The sequence below is a fragment of the Acinonyx jubatus genome, chromosome A2, assembly GCF_027475565.1.
Source record: "Acinonyx jubatus isolate Ajub_Pintada_27869175 chromosome A2, VMU_Ajub_asm_v1.0, whole genome shotgun sequence".
Classification (NCBI taxonomy): domain Eukaryota; kingdom Metazoa; phylum Chordata; class Mammalia; order Carnivora; family Felidae; genus Acinonyx; species Acinonyx jubatus.
In genome coordinates this window covers 140,044,624-140,062,389 of record NC_069383.1, presented here as the reverse complement: position 1 = coordinate 140,062,389, position 17,766 = coordinate 140,044,624, and the positions used below count along the sequence as shown (strand labels likewise).

Here is a 17,766-nt window from a genome sequence, read left to right as displayed (position 1 = left end):
GCCTGGGTTCTTTCTGGCCACCTGTGTGTGTATTTCCTTTTTTTTTTATTTTTTTATTTTTTAATTTATTTATTTATTTTTTTATTTTTATTTATTTATTTTTTTTTAGCAATAGGGCATTGTCTTGAGAATTCTGCTTAATAGTTTTCCTCTCTGGTTCCTTAACACCATGAAGGAAAAAAAAATAACCCCAGAATTAAGTTTTTACTACTTTCTAACCAAAGCGAGGCACAGTGTATTCAGTGGTTACAGCAGGGCTCTCTGGAAGGAGACTGGTTTGTTATAAACATTCATCAAGTTTTTGACTGAAATGTAGTGTTCTACTTCATCCTCTTTGAAGCAAAGGTTTTGGCCTTGGCCCTCAAACTTTTATAGGGAGAGGAGCTTTGAACTTTCAAATAGAGTTCATATTTACATGTGATAGTGAGGATAAGGCAAGTGGTACCTAACATAGGGAATAGTGGACTCCCGATGATTCATATTAACCTCATGTAAAGATTGGAATCTTAAGAGAAAGTGCCTGAAGGTGTTGGTCTTGAATTAACTTCGGCCAGTTAAACTGTTCCGCCTTTATTCTGATAATCTGCAACATTCTTTTTTAGTTTTTTAAAAAATGTTTATTTTTGAGAGAGAGTACAAGAGGGAGAGGGGCAGAGAGAGAAGGGGACAGAGGATCCAAAGCAAGCTCCGCTCTGACAGCACTGAGCCTGATGTGGGACTCGAACTCATGAATCTCGAGATCACAACCTGACCCGAAGTCAGATGCTCAACTGACTGAGCCATGCAGGCACCCCTGCAACTTTCTTTTTGAAGAATTATAGCCATTCTATTTCTGATCAGCTCCTTGTATTCCCCAAACCTTAGCTCTGAGCTGTACCTGGAGGACATTTCCTTCCCCGTGACCCCATCCATATGTTATTGTTTGGGTTTTATTCTTGGTAGTATTTCTTACATTCTAAGTACTCAACCTTTGTTGTTAAAGGCTCAGAGTTTTCAGATTCATTTGTGTGAAACCTTCCCTTAGCTGTGCAGTAAGCAGGTCAAAGACTGTGATGTAGGGATCCAGGCATTCGTAAGTGACACCTGTTGGCCGCTACCTGAGGCTAGATTGCAAGGCTTGGCCCATGGCGACAGAAGTTTGCTCACCACCACCCACCAGAGTCACAGAGGTCTCCCCCTTCATGTTGGGCAGAAAGCTAAGCTCTGGCAGATGCTTCAGGGACTTTCCTACTGAGACAGTGTCTCCCCTACAGGAAATCCCCGCCAGCCCTTTCAGAGTGAAAGTTGACCCTTCCCATGATGCCAGCAAAGTGAAGGCAGAAGGCCCAGGGCTCAGCAAAGCAGGTAAGACGACTCCTGGAGGCCTTCTACAGGCCAGTGGCAATGGACATGTTTGGTCCAGGGACCTCGAGGGACTCTTCTCCACCAAAGGCAGGTGTCTGTCGGGGCAGTGCTCCTGCCCAAGCTGTTGGCAGTGGCCAAGCACCAGCCCGTGTCACTGACTGCTTTGGTAGAGCTGGTGCTGAGGAACCCGTCAGACTGGTTGTAAAAGTGAAACCACTCCAACCAGGCCTGTCTCCCCACTTCACAGTATATCCTTCCAGGTGTGGAAAATGGGAAACCAACCCACTTCACTGTCTATACCAAAGGGGCTGGAAAGGCCCCACTGAATGTGCAGTTCAGCAGCCCCCTTCCTGGAGACGCCGTGAAGGATTTGGACATCATCGACAATTACGACTACTCTCACACCGTTAAATACACACCCACCCAGCAGGTAGGGTTCTTCCCATTCCCTTGTCCCCTGGCCCCCCACCCAGGCCCCTTCCCCCTCAGTGCTGTGCTGGGTACTTTGGACACCAAGGGTGTGATCTGTGCTCTGTTGTAGTGCTCCTCTGTGGGCTACGGCTTCTCACGCCTGTCATTCTGAGCCTCTCTGGGAGGTTCTGGCAAAAGGCCTGGTTGGTTCTGTGAGGAGGACCTGAAGGTTTCCCTAAGAACAAGCAGGAAGCTAGCCCGTATCTCCCCATCCCAATCTCCCACGTCCATTTTGGGTTTTAGCAGGGAAACTGTGAGCTCTTGGAATTCAGCACCTAGTATCTCCCTCTTATTTCACACACATCGCTCATCCTTACCAGCTGCCTTTCCTTTAGTCTTTTCTTAATTACTCACAGGGGAAGGAATGGCCATGACTCTGTTTTTCCTTGCTGGCCCTTTTACAAGGTGGTGTAGTGGGTCTCTCTCAAAGAGAATTCAGCCTTTAGTTCCTCGGCCCCGAAATAGTATATTTAGGGCCCCAGATTGTTCCCTTTGACAAAATTCAGGAACACAGACAGGATCTGACCATCCAGGCCACTTGGCTCTGATTATTTTAGGCAGGAAGCACCAAGGAAACACTCTCTCTGTGTATGCATTCATGTTAACTTGTTCAAAATTTCACTCCCTGGCCACACTTCTGGGGTCTGAAGAACAGATAACCCTCAAAAAAAGCCTGGATTTTACTACTTATGCATAGTGTTCCACACGGTCATTCAAACCTCTCAGATTTCTTCTTTCCTGAGGAAAACAGTCCCCCTGTGTGAGGTACCTTTTGTGGGAGAACAGGGATGATGCTTTCTGCAGAAACGCCACCTGAGAAACATCACTCTTGCTTGGCCCTTTCAGGGAGGAGCTGCCTAGAGTCTCGTGGGAAGGAATGAGAGGTACAGTAAGGATTGGGGGGTGACTTAGGTGTCCCCTTGCGCTGGGGGCTACACATCCTAGGAGGTGGAATCTTTACTCTGAGAGCCTCCCTGGCAGTGAGAGGGGTCCTCTGGGTGAGTTCTCATGTGCTGCAATATAGATGTGGCCTCTTATCTCCAGATGTTCTCCCTGTGGTTTTTGTTTTTAACCTTAATGAGGGGTTCATTATTAGTGGTGGTAAAATTAATACTTTCGTAGGTAGAATACCCTTTACTCAGCAGGCTGCTAAGCACTAAATGGGTAATTCTTTTCCTACTGATGCTTCAGAGGGCTGCTAGGAGCCTCACCATTGGGAGCACCAGCTTGACATCATCCTTATTGCCAATTCTCCACATTGCTTAGGAGAAGGTACCAGAACACATGGCCATGCACACTGGAAAGGTCACAAGGTCTTACTTAGACTCTTCTAGAACATTCTGAGACTCTTGCTTTATCCTGTATGTATAAACCTTTCTGGGTTTTGGCTCAGCTGCCACAAAGTAAGTTGCAGACATTAAGACAGAGTCAGGTTTTGACCTGCACCCTCAGAAGAGACTTAAGAACCTGTTGCCCTAGAAGCCCCAGCTGCCAGTTGGGGCAAGGTGGCGGCTAGAGGGGGAGACTTCTTACTTCAAAGTCACCCCAAGGTCAAAGTCATCCAGTTGTGGATGACAGCAGGTTTGAGGGGTGTTGCAGGCTCAGTGGCCATTTGGAGCTATTTGTTCAGATGCTGCCTGTCATGTGTCTAAGGAGCCTGGCAGAGGCTTGGTGTGTCACTGCCTCCGATGTGAACGGCTCACATGTTCTTCTCTGGTCCCAGTTTGGTGTTTAGAGCAAGGTTTGCCATTCCATTATTTGGGCAACTTGCAGTTTAGCCAATTTCTCTGTGGCAAAGGAAATAGATTGTATTTCTTCTCTTGGGCTGTGAGTTCCCCAAGGATGGGATACCATGTCATATATATACAAGCATATATATCTTTCCATCCCCAGTCTTGAGCATAGGGCCTGGTGCTCTATGTTCTCTGCATGGATTTATGCCTTGAAGCGTGAATACACAAAATAGAGCCTCTCCTCACAAGCAGAGACAACATAAGAACTTTGCACAAGAGTGGGGCCAAGCATCCTCATTTGCCTTTGATCTCTCTTTTCTGAAGAGCAGCGTACAGCTCCAGATTAGGTTAAATAAGCTTGCCTTTTGAGCCATGCCCTTGGATGTGGTTAAGAGGCCTGGGTCAGCCCAGAAGGCCGTGCCCAACGTGGAGGCAGGGAGCGCACTTTGAAGACTGATGCCCACAGGTGCACCTTCTTATGGTGGTTTTAGGGAATATCAGGCTGGAACTTTCCAGAAGTGTAGTTGTTTAGTGTGTGTGAAGAGACAGTGGTGGGTTCTAGCCCAGGGTGAGCTGTCGCCCTCAGAATGCAAGCTGTGCTGTATGAGGAGCTGTGGCCCCACCTGATTGCTGGCTCCCTGCTCCCTGCCACCTGCGGGCTGCTACTATCCCCTGCAGGGTCTCTGAGTGATGCCTCCCTGCAGCAGACCAGCCATGGTCTCGTCGGAAGGTGGTGATCAGAGCTCCTTTTGCCTTGGTGTAGTGTCCTTGTTGGACTGGGGCTTGAGGATCCTCCAAAGGTCAGACAAAGGCTTGATTTCTTAGGAAGGAGAAGACACAATGCTCTATTCTCCCAGGGAGTTTGCCTTCTGTGCTTTTGGATGGCTGCGTCCCAAAAGCCTTCAGGTTCTCACCCATACTGCCTCCCATAGAGCAAGTGCTTTGAGAAGCTGGTGGCAATGGCTCCATGACCTTCTAGGTCAGAAGCCACTGGGAATCAAAAACTCCACGTACTTACGGTGGGTGCCTTGAGGAGACCCTGTGAGTTCACTGAGCCCTACCTGTTCTGGAGGTCTCTGGAGGAGGGGGCTGTGGGGAGCTCACTTGGTCCTGTCCTCACCTGAGCTCGCAAGTCAGAGTCTTGTGTTCATGTGCTGTGCACGGTAGGATTAAGGTCTCAGAGGCACATAGGGGAGAGAATAAAACTGACCTGCAGTCAGCAAGGTCTTTGTGAAATGCACCAGTGGTCACTGCTCACACATTCCTGACATCACTACTCTCTCTGGTTGTTCCTTTGCCAGGCCTCACAGGAAACCTTAAAATGCTACAGGTCCTTGCAGGTGGTAAATCTCTTCAGATCTCTTCCTCCCCCTTGTTAAGTTATTTGAGGTTGAGTTAATTTCCTGGGTTTTTGTTTTGTTTTGTTTTATTACTGGTAATGAGAACACTTTTTTTTTTTTTTAATGTTTATTCATTTTTGAGAGAGAGTGTATAAGCAGGGGAGAGGCAGAGAGTGAGGACAGAGAATCCAAAGCCGGCTCTGCACTGACAGCGGCGAGCCCCACGTGGGGCTTGAACTCACAAGCCGTGAGATCATGACCTGGGCTGAAGTTGGACACTCAACCAACTGAGCCACCCAGGCACCCCTGAACACACTTTCTTTTATGGGATGGGTAGGCTTAATTGAAAGAGGATTTTTCCTCCTTGTGTGGTGCACCAGAGACACAATGAGAAGACTTATAGGGGCTGGTGGGGAAGGAAGTTTTTCCATGACCTCTGGTTAGTTGTGAGGCCTAGCCCTCAAGGATTTAGGGACTTGTGGGCACATTGAAGCTTGGGAAGAGCTGGTGTGATGAAATTGCCATGGTGGCTGAAGTAATGGATCACTCCCTGCCTTCCTCATTACAGAGAGGAGACCTTTCCTGTCCCTGGGCTGGCTCTCAGCTCTGTTGGATCTGACCTGTGTACATTTTACCACGAAATGTTACACCCTTGAGGCAGGGGGCCAGTTAGTGTGTTTGCAGTGCTAATAAATCCTGGAGAATCAATCCTCCCTCCTTCAATGATGGCAATCAATTTCTTTCTTGGCTTCTTCCCCCCTTTTTTATTATTATAAGCAATGTGAGAAAATATATATAGGCCAAAAGCTACACCCTTTTAACACTTGATCAGTGACAGCTTTCAGCAGAGCCTAAATTCTGGTGAGCCCCCAGATTTCCTCCACGTCCTCTTATGTTATGCCTGGATGTTTAAGGTGAGGGAGATCTTAATCTACTGAGACAGCCATGGGCTTTCATGGAGTCTTGGTTGGGCGGGGGGCAGGAGTTGCTTAGCTGACTGGGGAGGGGAAGCCTGACGTGAGCGGGCCAGGACTGGCCGGAGGAGAACATCCGTGGCACATATGGTCGTACTGTGCTCCCGTGACCCCTGGCCTACTAGCAAGGGGCCTGCCAAGCCCACAGATGTGGTCCCCTCTGCACTTGCAACTTTTCTTTCTTTCCTTGACATAGATGGAGTTTCGAGACTACACGGTGGTCCTAGAATAACTCCAGTCTGCAAATCCCTTTCACCATCTGGTGGCCTGAAATTGATTTCCAGAATGTAGAAAAAGCTGATGTTGTTCAGTTAGAGGCCCCCGTACCCAGCAGCTTTCTCCATGGCCACAGTCAGGTGTGTGCTGGGTGGAGGTAGTGTGGCAGAGCAGCTGGGACACTGGTCTGGGTGCTGTGGGTGGGAGGTCCGACTCTCACACTTACCAGGTATGTGATTTGGGGCATGTGACTCTACCTCCCTGAGCTATAGTTTCCTTTCCTGAAAAAATGGAGATGACAGTGGGAAACCACCCCTTTGGACTGTTTGGAGATTGAGTCAAGGAAATGCTTAAAAGCACAGAGCACAGTAGGCTTATTAAGTCGTCCCTGTTGTTATAAGCTGCTCTGGTTTTATCTTTCTCGCTTGTTCTTGCCGTGGTGCCGGAAGCTTAGAGAAACGTATCTGTGCTGTTTCTTTCTTTCTTTTTTTTTTTTTTTAAGTTTATTGATTTATTTTTGAGAGAGGAAGAGAGGGAATGTGAGAGGGGGAGGGGCAGAGAGAGAGAGAGGGGAGAGAGAATCCCAAGCAGACTCCATGCTGTCAGCACATAGCCTGATGCAGGGCTCGAACTCACAAACCATGAGATCATGACCTGAGCCAAAACCAAGAGTTGACGCTTAACTGACTAAGTCACCCAGGCACCCCTATATCTGTGATGTTTCTAAATCTACTGGAGTCAAGTGCCCCGTGTCACTGGAAGAATGAAGGATCTGGAAGGCAGGTTTAAACAACAAGTTAGATATTGGTGCCCAAAGGTGCACTCTGTTTCCTCTCGTTCCAGGGCAATATGCAGGTTCTGGTTACCTATGGTGGCGACCCCATCCCTAAAAGCCCTTTCGCCGTGGGCGTGGCTGCTCCACTGGATCTGAGCAAGATAAAAATTAATGGGCTGGAAAACAGTAAGTGTGTGGATGAAGGGGCGGCAGGTCACTGAAGACCATCAACTGGGGCTGCCAATTAGATTCCCTTCAAAGGACAGTTTGCAGAGAAACATTCTGCCTTAAGAGACTTTGCAGTGGGACAGACTTGGGTGTGGATTGGGGCCATGCTGTAGGAGAGCTCTGTGACCCTCCCTGACCTCTGTGACTTCACCAAGCCTCGGTCTTCTCATTTTTAGAGTCGGGGAGGGGAGATCAAGAACACTGACATTCACAGGAATATTTTGAAAGTTAAATAAGAGCTCCTGATTCAGGGGCTGGCACATAGCCAGGCCTCTGTAACTGCTGGCCTCGCAGTGGGATGCTTTCATTACATAGAGAAGTTGGGACACATTGATTTCTGGTGAGTTTCTACTGTGCTAGTTGTCCTTGGCCATGGAATCCACACGAGGGTAGACAGTCTAGCATAAAAGCCAACTCCCTGGCGCTCAGAAACCACAAGTATGATGCATCCCTCCAGCCCCATCCCAGTATTCCTTTAGCTTGGTAGGTATCTTATCAGTACAAACTCATTTCATTTATTTTAAAATGTTTCAATTTATTTTATTAGGGAAAATTCCAAACATACAAAAGTAAAGACCATAGTATAATGTGAACACTGATGTTGTTATCACTCACCTTCAGAAGTTCAACACGTAATCATAGAATTATTTTTTTATACAAGTAATGCATAAATCCACTTTCATCTAAAAAACATCACAGTTGAGAGTAAACTCCACTCTGCTACCTTTTTTTCTCCCTTAGGTTAACCAGAGTTTTCAGTTCAGTTTTTATCCTTCCAGACCTTCTCTCTGCATCTATATGTGCATATGTGCCAGCAGAAAACATTTGGCAATGTTTATTTTGCATTAAAATTATCCTGCCATACCCGTGTGTCTTCAGCCTGCCTTTTGACATCAGCACTGCATCCTGGAGAACACGCACACCTATGTCCCCTTGTTTGCATGAGCTGCTGTGTGGCTGCAACCCGGCCATGCCTCGGTGGCACACATTCACCTGATTTCAGGGTCACGTGGGGCTCAGCACATACCCCCCAAGGCAGGCCTCTTTGGTCTCAGTGGACCTTTGATGAGCGCCTTCACTGACCTGTGACCCAAATGCATGAGCCACCTCCCAGCTCTGGGGTCTCTGAAGCAAGAAATGGATGCTGGCTTTGTCCCTAGAGGGCAGCCAGCTCTGAGCATATGAATCGTCACTGTCCAGTCCTTTTCATGTGTCTCCTCGTTGTTGCTTTTTCTCTAAGACACTTAGGGCTTCAGTTGCAGACCAGGCAAAGCACAATGGCGATTAGAAAAGCCTTTGGGCCATGGCGCTCTGAGGCTCCAGAGTCAGGAATTCCCTGGCTTGTGGCGGAGGCCCTGTGCTCCCAAGTGCTTTCCTTTTGGTTCAAAGTCCTTCCCCTGTTTTTGTCAAATACAGCACATGGGTTTTCTGTGGCCCTGCTTTGCAGAGAACTTTCAGATATCAGCGCAGTACAGAGAGTCACTTCCTCAGACTCGCCTCAGTGCCCCTGCACCGGCCAGCTCTGTGACTTTTGCCTTGTTGGCTGTAGGATTAAATTTGCTGCCAAGAGTTAGTAAATAAAACATTGGCCTATGGGAATGTTTTGATATAAAGTTAACACCTGAAGTAAGTAGAGGACAGTGTCAGATTATAATTTACGAGTCAGCAGAGCACATTGTGAGATCAGGTAAATTTGTGTTTGAGTCCCACCTTTCTGGTCTGCTGGGTGTCACCCTGGACACATTCCTTAACCTCTCTGAGACTCAGTTTTCCCATCTGTTAAAGCCATCGCTGACATATACCCCATGGAGTTGTATTAAAAATTAAATGAGATGATGTGCCAGGGTGTAGAGTGCATTCAGTACGTGTCAGCTATCATTGTTATCAATATCATCATTAATTAATAATTGTTCTTGTACTGGTTATTATCTAGGTACATGCTGATTATCCCTACTCAGTCTTGCTTCTTGTCCTCGATATCAGCCACTGCTTGTTGCCTGGGCTGAGATAACACCTCATGTCCAAGGAACTGTCAGTTTTTTGCTCTCGGTTGTTCTTGTTGCTGAAAAGGGTCAGCTCATCACTTTGGCATGTTCCCCTTTTCCAGGAGTCGAAGTCGGGAAGGGCCAGGAGTTCGCCATTGACACAAATGGGGCAGGAGGCCAGGGGAAGCTGGATGTGACGATCCTGAGCCCCTCGAGGAAGGTCGTGCCGTGTCTGGTGGCGCCCGTGGTGGGCCGGGAGAGCAGCACAGCCAAGTTCATCCCTCGCGAGGAGGGGCTCTACGCTGTAGACGTCACCTACGATGGACACCCTGTGCCTGGGAGCCCCTACACGGTGGAGGCCTCACTGCCACCAGATCCCACCAAGGTTAGCTTGTGTTTTTGTACCAGGATGTGTCTCCTGTTGTCAAATATAACACTGTGGTCCTTCACCGATCCTGCTTGACAAAGACCTTTAGAAAATCATTTTCTGAGGAAAGTCCATTCTCAACGACTGACGGAAGTTTTCTGTCCTACAGTTCAGCCTTGGCGGGGGGGTCCCTGGGCAGCTTGCCGTCCTTCCCACTGCTCGTCTTCTCTCTCTCTCTGGTGGTGAGGCTTCGGTGAGGGCCTCGTCCCTGGGTTCTAGCCCTTCATTTGCTAGCATAATAACGGGTGAGCCTGAATGGGTGAGGTGAGATAGTGTGGGTGGAGGCCAGCGTCCAGCACCCAGAGTGAGCTCACCCTGCAGAAGCTGTATAATACAATATAAAAATATATGAGTGGGGCACCTGGGTGGCTCGGTCAATTAGGCATCTGACTCTTGACCTCGGCCCAGGTCACAATCTCATGGTTTGTGGGATCAAGCCCTGTGTCGGGCTCTGCACTGAGAACACAGAGCCTGCTTGGGGTTCTTTCTCTCCCTCTCTCTCTCTCTCTCTCTCTCTCTGCCCCTCTCCCGTTCAAATTCTCTCTCTCTCTCTCTGAAAAAATAAACATTCAAAAAAAATTTTTTAATAAATAAATTAAAAAAAATTTTATTAGATTTTTGTTTTTAGAGCAGTTTTAGGTTCCTAGTAGAATTGAGAAGAGGGTACAGAGATTTCCCTCATACCTCCTGTGCCTGCATGTGCACAGCCTCCCCATTATTACCATCACCCAGCAGAGTTCTACGTTTGTTCTAACTGATGGACCTACACTGACATCCTGTTCACCCCAAATCCGTAGTTTGCACAAGGGTTCACTCTTGGTGGTCTACATTCTATGGGTTTGGACAAATGTAGAAGGGCAGGTATCCACCACTGCAGTTTTTTATTATGTGGAGTTTGTTGAGGGAGGTGTAGCCTTCCAAGCAACAGGGAGGCCCATAAAACCATGCTACAAGCGTTCAGCCCCGCGTGTGTTTGTTAGTCTCCACCTCCAGCCCTGTGGTTCGGGAGTGCTGGGCATGGCAGAGTGGAAGTCACATGCCGGGCTTCAGAGGGCCACGCCTCGGTGCTGTAGCTTTCAGTGTTGACTGAGCTTGCAGCCATGTCTCCCTTTGCTAGCCATTTGCAGCCTGGATTGCACCGTGGCTCTAACTCGGGTCTGTGTGACATGAGTTAGGCCCCAGGGAGAAGGGCCACTCAGCTGAGAGGCCTGATTGCAGGCTGGGGTGTGAGGTGGTGCTGGCCGAGCAGCCACTCCAGCATCAGGCACAGTTCGACTTTTATTCTCTGTTCAAATAGGTGAAGGCCCATGGTCCTGGCCTTGAAGGTGGTCTCGTGGGCAAGCCTGCGGAGTTCACCATTGACACCAAAGGAGCGGGCACCGGAGGTTTGGGCCTCACCGTGGAAGGCCCATGCGAGGCCAAAATTGAATGCTCTGACAATGGCGATGGCACGTGCTCTGTCTCCTACCTGCCCACAAAGCCCGGGGAGTACTTTGTCAACATTCTCTTTGAAGAAGTCCATATACCTGGTTCTCCCTTCAAAGCCGACATTGAAATGCCTTTCGACCCCTCTAAAGTCGTGGCTTCGGGGCCAGGTCTCCAGCATGGGAAAGTGGGCGAAGCTGGGCTGCTGAGTGTTGACTGTTCGGAAGCAGGGCCCGGGGCCCTGGGCCTGGAAGCCGTGTCAGACTCGGGAGCGAAAGCCGAAGTCTGTATTGAAAACAACAAAGACGGCACCTATGCGGTGACCTATGTGCCCCTGACCGCCGGCATGTACACACTGACCATGAAGTATGGTGGCGAGCTCGTGCCCCACTTCCCCGCCAGGGTCAAGGTGGAGCCTGCTGTGGACACCAGCAGGGTCAAAGTCTTTGGGCCAGGAATAGAAGGAAAAGGTAGGTTTCATAAAGAGAGGGAAGCTGCAAAATAGCTTGGGACTTAGGGGTCCCCAGAAGCTCAGAGTGGAGCTCTGAACTCATATGCCTACTGGGGCCAGGTGGGGTGTAGGAAAACACTCACCTGTGCTCTCTGCATCCAGAAGAGAAGGACCACGGCAAAGGAGTGGGCACATGGCATTTCTGCTGCCTGACCCTCACGTTGTTTCTCTGTGGGGAACAGGGCCCAGCACTGCCTGCAGATTTTCCTGTTTCTCTGGCAGAGTTAAAAACCTTGATTTTTTATGTGGAAATTCAAGATCTTTCATTTTTGACACTGAATTGAAAAGGTTTCAAATGTGGTGCTAATACCACACTTGCTGCAGAGAAGATCTGTCTTTTCCCTTTAACCTGTCCCCAGACCCCACCTTTGCCCAAAAAGTGTACAAGTGGTTGTGTTCTCACTGGGGCTTCTACGGACTACCCGGGAGGAAGAAGCTTTTGCAGGGTGGTGGTGGGGGAGGTGGTCATTAATACTGTTGATTTTGAGAGTCAGAGAAAACAGTTGTCTGCTGTCACTGAAACTAGACCTAACGTATCTGAAGTGCAAGAACCTTGGTTCTTGGATTTGGTCCTGGGTCCCAGGTATTGGTGACGTTCTTATCCGTGTGATTGCTCTGCAGATGTGTTTCGTGAGGCCACCACCGACTTCACGGTCGACTCACGGCCCCTGACACAGGTTGGGGGTGACCACATCAAAGCCCATGTTGCCAACCCATCAGGGGCCTCTACCGAGTGCTTCATCACAGACAATGCCGATGGGATCTACCAGGTGGAGTACACGCCCTTTGAGAAAGGTGAATTGATTTCTCCTTGGACATGACCCTTGTTCATGTCAACTGGTGTTGACTCCTGCCTCATGCGTCTGGCCTGTCTCAGCAGAGCCATGTACAAAGTGACAGGGACATGTGGAAATTCCCTCCCCTATAATGCCTCCTTTTATGTTGACACTTGGGCCAGGTTTAGCCTCAGGCTCACCCGAGCAGGTTATGAGTGATGTCATGCGTATTGCCCATTTGTAGAGTTTGTTTTATGTAATTTATTTCTTGAATATTAAAATTATTTAAAAATTTGAGGGGCACCTGGGTGACTTAGTTAAGCGTCCCACTTTGGCTCAGGTCATGATCTTGCAGTTCATGGGTTTGAGCCCCGCACTGGGCTCTGTGCTGACAGCTCAGAGCCTAGAGCCTGTGTTTCCCTCTCTCTCTCTGCCCCTCACCCACTCACACTCTGTCTCTCAAAAATAAACATTAATAAAAACATTTTTTAATTTGATAAATAACAGAAAGGTAAAAAATTAAAATTACCATATATCCTCATTACTTGGATATGTGATTCCTATAAATATTTTGGTGCAGATACTTCCAATCTCTTTATGTAAATGCATGTATATTCTATTTCATGGATTCCCCCTTTGTCTCTTGGCTAATGACTGCATGGAGTGTTTCCAGATCAGGATAATACATTTAAGATGACTAACTTGAATACAGATGTAGTGATATTTGCTTGGAGGAGAGACCTTGTGCATATGTGTGTCAGGGAGGGAGAGTTATGTGTCTGTCAGGTGAACAGAAAGCATAAATAAACAAGTGCATTTAAAAAGAATCAAATCATACCGATGTTGTACTATTTCTTTAACCCACTTGTTGCAAGTAACATGGTATGGCAGGTAGGTGTGGGTACTAGGTGAAACTCTGCAGTAGAGTGTTATTTCCCACAAATAGGTGACTCCTGTACAAATATGTTTCTGTTTGTTGTTTTTGAACAGGTCTCCATGTAGTGGAGGTGACCTACGATGATGTACCTGTCCCAAATAGTCCCTTCAAAGTGGCTGTAACCGAAGGCTGCCAGCCATCTCGGGTTCAAGCCCAAGGACCTGGGTTGAAAGAGGCCTTTACCAACAAACCCAATGTCTTCACCGTGGTTACTAGGTAAGCAGGGTCCTGGGTTCTGTGTGTTGACTGTCTAAAAAGAGTAGGTTTAGGTAGTTTAACTGCTCTGAGTTTTACGGGTGTATTCTGCATATGTGTCATGGAGTCTGGTACTCAAAAAGTTACCAGAAAGCCCTTGGTGATAGTCATAAAATTGCTGAGCAAACCAGAACTAGATGGAAGCGCCTTAACTTGATAATGCAGAAATATATATAGCCAATCTCATAGTTAGGTGAGATATTAGAAGTATGCCTCTTGTGGGGCGCCTGGGTGGCTCAGTTGTTTGGGCATCTGACTCTTGATTTTAGCTCAAGTCATGATCTCAGGGTTTGTGAGTTCGAGCCCTGTGTCAGGCTCTGCACTGACAGCGTGGAGCCTGCTTGGGATTCTCACTCTGTCCTTCTCTCTCTGCCCCTCTCCTGCTGTCTCTCTCTCTCCCCCACCCACCCAATATAAGCATTAAAAAAAATTTTTTTTTTAATCAAAAGAAGAATAAGCATCGGAAAGGAGAGGTTAAATCTGTCTTATACTGTTGAGAAATCTTCTGTGTGAGAGGTGTCACAGTAGTTGAGTCAGGTTGGCTACGTGGGATCGTTTATAGAGGGATTTTAAATAGTTTTGGCAATAAGCAGACTAGCATGAACCACTAGTACCACTGTGCTTTCTTCTCCACACTTTCCAGAGGGGCAGGAATTGGTGGGCTTGGCATAACTGTCGAAGGCCCATCAGAGTCGAAGATCAACTGCAGAGACAACAAAGATGGTAGCTGCAGCGCTGAGTACGTCCCCTTTGCTCCAGGGGACTATGACGTTAACATCACATATGGAGGAGCCCACATCCCTGGTAAGGCTTCCCTCAGAAAGGTACCCAAAGAACAATTGATTTTGCGTGAAAGCAGGTTTTGTTTTGCTTATCTCTGAGTGGAGAAAGAGTCTGATATTTGCAGTGACTGCAAAGGGAGAATTTTCTTTATGGCTGCATCTCCAAGAATATTCCAACTGCCAGGAGGACCAGTAACATGGCAGAACACATTGACTTGGCATTTTGACTGCAAATGGTTGCTCACATGTTGGAGGACCTAATTTAAGTGAAAGCTGATTTTTTTTTTTTTAGAACGTTGAAAATCTCCATTTTATTCTATGGTTGGTTCTTGCGCACCTTAGGCGTGTTTTCTTACTTTCTGTTTTTCATTGACAGTCCTGGTAGCCAAAAGAGACACACAGACTCAAATTTTTATTTATTAATTTCTTTTCTATTTAATGATGTAGTATATGCACTGGCTATAAAACAGGGTTTGTTGGGTGCCTGGCTGGCTCAGGAGATGGTGTATGCAGCTCTTGATCTCAGGGTTGTGAGGTTGAGTCCCATGTTGGGTTGATGAGATTACATAAAAAATTGGGGGTGGGATAATTCTTTGTTGTGGGGAGGCTGTCCTGTGCATTGTAGGGTATTGAGTAGCATTCCACCCCCCTTCATTTTGTGACAACCAAAAATGTCTCTAGATATTGCCAAGTATCCATTTGGGGACAAAATCATCCCTAGTTGAGAACCACTGCTATACATGATTGAAACAATGAGGAAATATATGACTTAAGTGGCAAAGGGCCCTCCACCTTTCATGCTCCAGGGGAGGGATTTTCATAGGTTCTGCTTCTGCTTATTTAATGAAACAGTTGCCACTCAACACAGATCTAGATGGGTAGGTGACTGTGGTATGGAGTGGACACAGGTAAGGACTCTAGGGGCTGCCTCTGAGTCAGCCTATGCCTTGGCTTAGATATGTTGAGAAAGAGGTCAGAACCCTACCCCCAAGACTCCTGGGGCAGGAAGAGCCTTGGGTTGGTCAGTATTATTCTTGCCCTAAAAGTCATAAGCCAGGGTGAGACTGAAGGGGAAGGACCAGGTTGAAGAGCTTACTTTTGGGTTTCTGACTTGACTCCCAGGGAAGTGGAGTGTGCATTGACCAAACAGTTTCCTGAATCTGTACGTTTCCCCCCTTTATTACATGCAAACGTGTGCACACGTTCAAACTCACTCTTCCTCTCACGTTGATCTGAAAGCATTGACATTCAGCTCAAATTAATGCTCCTCAGATGTTCATTTAAGCCTTAATTTTATGAAGGCTTAGATTTTCTTTGAAGGCTTAAGTCTCTTTAAGTTTAAGAAACTTAAATTGGTAAGTTTCTCCTCAAACTTGGCTTTGCAGCTGATCATAGCTTTCTAAATCCCTATAAGCACTAGTCAAGACGCATTCAGTCATGGACAAGACAGTCAAAGCTCTTGAGCTCCGGGAACTTCCTGGCTGGTGTTTATGCGACTTCTCCTGATAACTGCTACAAAGAAAGAACAGAGCTCAGTGACAGAATGCAGAGCCTTGGGTATCTTTTGGAGCTCTGCAGCTCTGCAGTTGGGGGGATGGTAGAGGAGAGTACAGAGAACAGATGGAAGGCTGTTCTCAGGAGAGATGATGTGGTAGGTATCCACATCATCACCCAGGCAGGGAGCAGTGGAGAAGACAATCTCCTGGTCGTGGAGATAACAACACCGTTCTGACTTTATTGGGAAGGTCTGGTGGATGCCATCAGCTTTGGAGTTCCCCTTGCAGAAGAGGGGTGCGGGCTTGGGCCCCTGTGGCTGATGCATGAGCATGAAGCAGGTGGCCATCTTTGAGAATTACAATAAAGAGAGACCCACTTGGAATTTTCTTACCAGAGGTAGATGGTACGTCATCATGTTTCAGACTCTCTGTTGCCTCTCAGAGCTGAATACCAGCTTTTCCCAGATCCCAGGCCCTTCCCAGGCAGAGTTATTTGGGAAAGTGTTGGTTAGTTGTCTTAGTATTGGGCTGCTTAGCTAAGGTAACTCATGTGGTGTTGAGCTGTGAAACATACCTGCTAGCTTCTGATTTGCTCTCATGGGAATTCTGATTGGTTAAACATAGTCCAGTGTTTCCTGGCCTGGTACAGACCTGTAGTGGAGTTATTAGTTTACCCGCTGTGGCCTATTAGTTTCCTCTGGTGGGCCAGCTGTGGTCGGTTGGTGGTGGTTCTTAGATCAACTGGATCAACTGGGATAAGGGCATCAGGAAGAAGAGCTGCTGTGATTGGGTTTTGATGTCTGCCTGGGGCACAGCATGGGGGGCAGGTAATGCTTGGTATCTGCCACCTCATACCTCGGGTCTAAAGTCATTTTGTTAGTTCTTGGCTACTCTCATGCAGAGTTCAGACACCTTCCAGTGGGGGCTCTGACTTGGAGATCAGCCTCAGGGGTAGTCGATGGCCATCACCTGCTGACACTGAAATTCTCAGCCGTTTCTCTGTAAACTGAAGCTCCCTTTTGTTTCCCTAAACCCAAACATGGAGGGTGATGTTTGTCTTTGCCAGGGTCAGCCATTTATTTCAGCCAGCTGAAAACTTTGATGCCGTCAAAACCCAGCTATTGCTAAAAAGCCAAGGTCTCTGTTCTTTGTGTGATCTTGTAATGTACCACCCCTAATTCTACAACAGATAAATTTGGGGGGGATGCAAAGCAGAGACACCTGAGTTTGTGTGGCAGTTAGAAGTCATTAATTTTGCCAGCCTTCTTGGGGAACACAAGGACTTCTGCGCACAGCAAGAGATGCATATCACTGCCCCTTGGTGATGGACTTGGAAGCCAGAGGGGGGTATGATTCCAGAGCCATTGGGGCTCCCGTTTCTGGCTCAGCTCTGAGGAGGTCTTCCTCTGTCCCCCTTGGTGGGGGAATCCCATGAGGGTCCCTGGTCCAGCCCTGGCTTCTCTGTTCAGTGCTCGTCTTGCAAATCCTGATCACACAGCATTTTCTGTTAACTTGGTCTTTAAAACCAATACCTTCAAAGAGTCAGAGGACCACAGCTGACAGGGAGAAAGCAAGGGTTCACCCAATGACCAGGGAACCAAGCAGGCTACGTTGCTGGGGGAGGATTCCAGGAAGCCCTCGGGAGCTGTTTGGGGAGAGAATATTGAATGTGGGCCAAAAGGCCTCCTTGCCTCTATAGCCCTTTCCACTTCTTTCTTCCACCACTCAGCTGTCTTCCTTCATTTTCCTCAATAGCCTGTCTTTCCCTTCACCTAGTCCTCTGCATATGCCCATCACAGCTTAAAACCCCTTTCCATCTGCTTCCCTGGGTGCTATCTGTTCACTCTCATGTCTCAGCTTCAGTGTCACTGGAAAGCTTCCCCTGGCCTCCTGAAGACTGGACTCATTGCCTTCTAAGTGCCCCACCAGGGCTTGTCCATGCCCTTAACATGTTATGTGATAGTACAGTGTCTTGTGTGCCTCACCCTTCTACATTGTGGGTTCCTCAAGGGCCATTAGCCACTCTGGGCCCAGCACCTGGCACAGTGTCTAGATGGAGTGGATGCACATGGGTGCACATACAGCAAGGTG

General features: G+C 47.8%; 1 protein-coding gene across 6 annotated transcripts in view; it reads left to right on the top strand.

The window, feature by feature from the left end:
- The window catches only part of FLNB (filamin B), a 140,232-nt gene that overhangs the window by 82,341 nt on the left and 40,125 nt on the right, over nt 1-17,766 (top strand). For all 6 annotated transcript variants that reach the window (XM_015065296.3, XM_027039074.2, XM_015065294.3 and 3 more), the window contains exons 17-24: nt 1,254-1,344; nt 1,605-1,774; nt 6,922-7,039; nt 9,189-9,451; nt 10,791-11,388; nt 12,051-12,224; nt 13,196-13,358; nt 14,041-14,201. In XM_015065296.3, the coding sequence (XP_014920782.3) occupies nt 1,254-1,344; nt 1,605-1,774; nt 6,922-7,039; nt 9,189-9,451; nt 10,791-11,388; nt 12,051-12,224; nt 13,196-13,358; nt 14,041-14,201 (1,738 nt within the window). The remainder of the gene's footprint in view (nt 1-1,253; nt 1,345-1,604; nt 1,775-6,921; nt 7,040-9,188; nt 9,452-10,790; nt 11,389-12,050; nt 12,225-13,195; nt 13,359-14,040; nt 14,202-17,766) is intronic.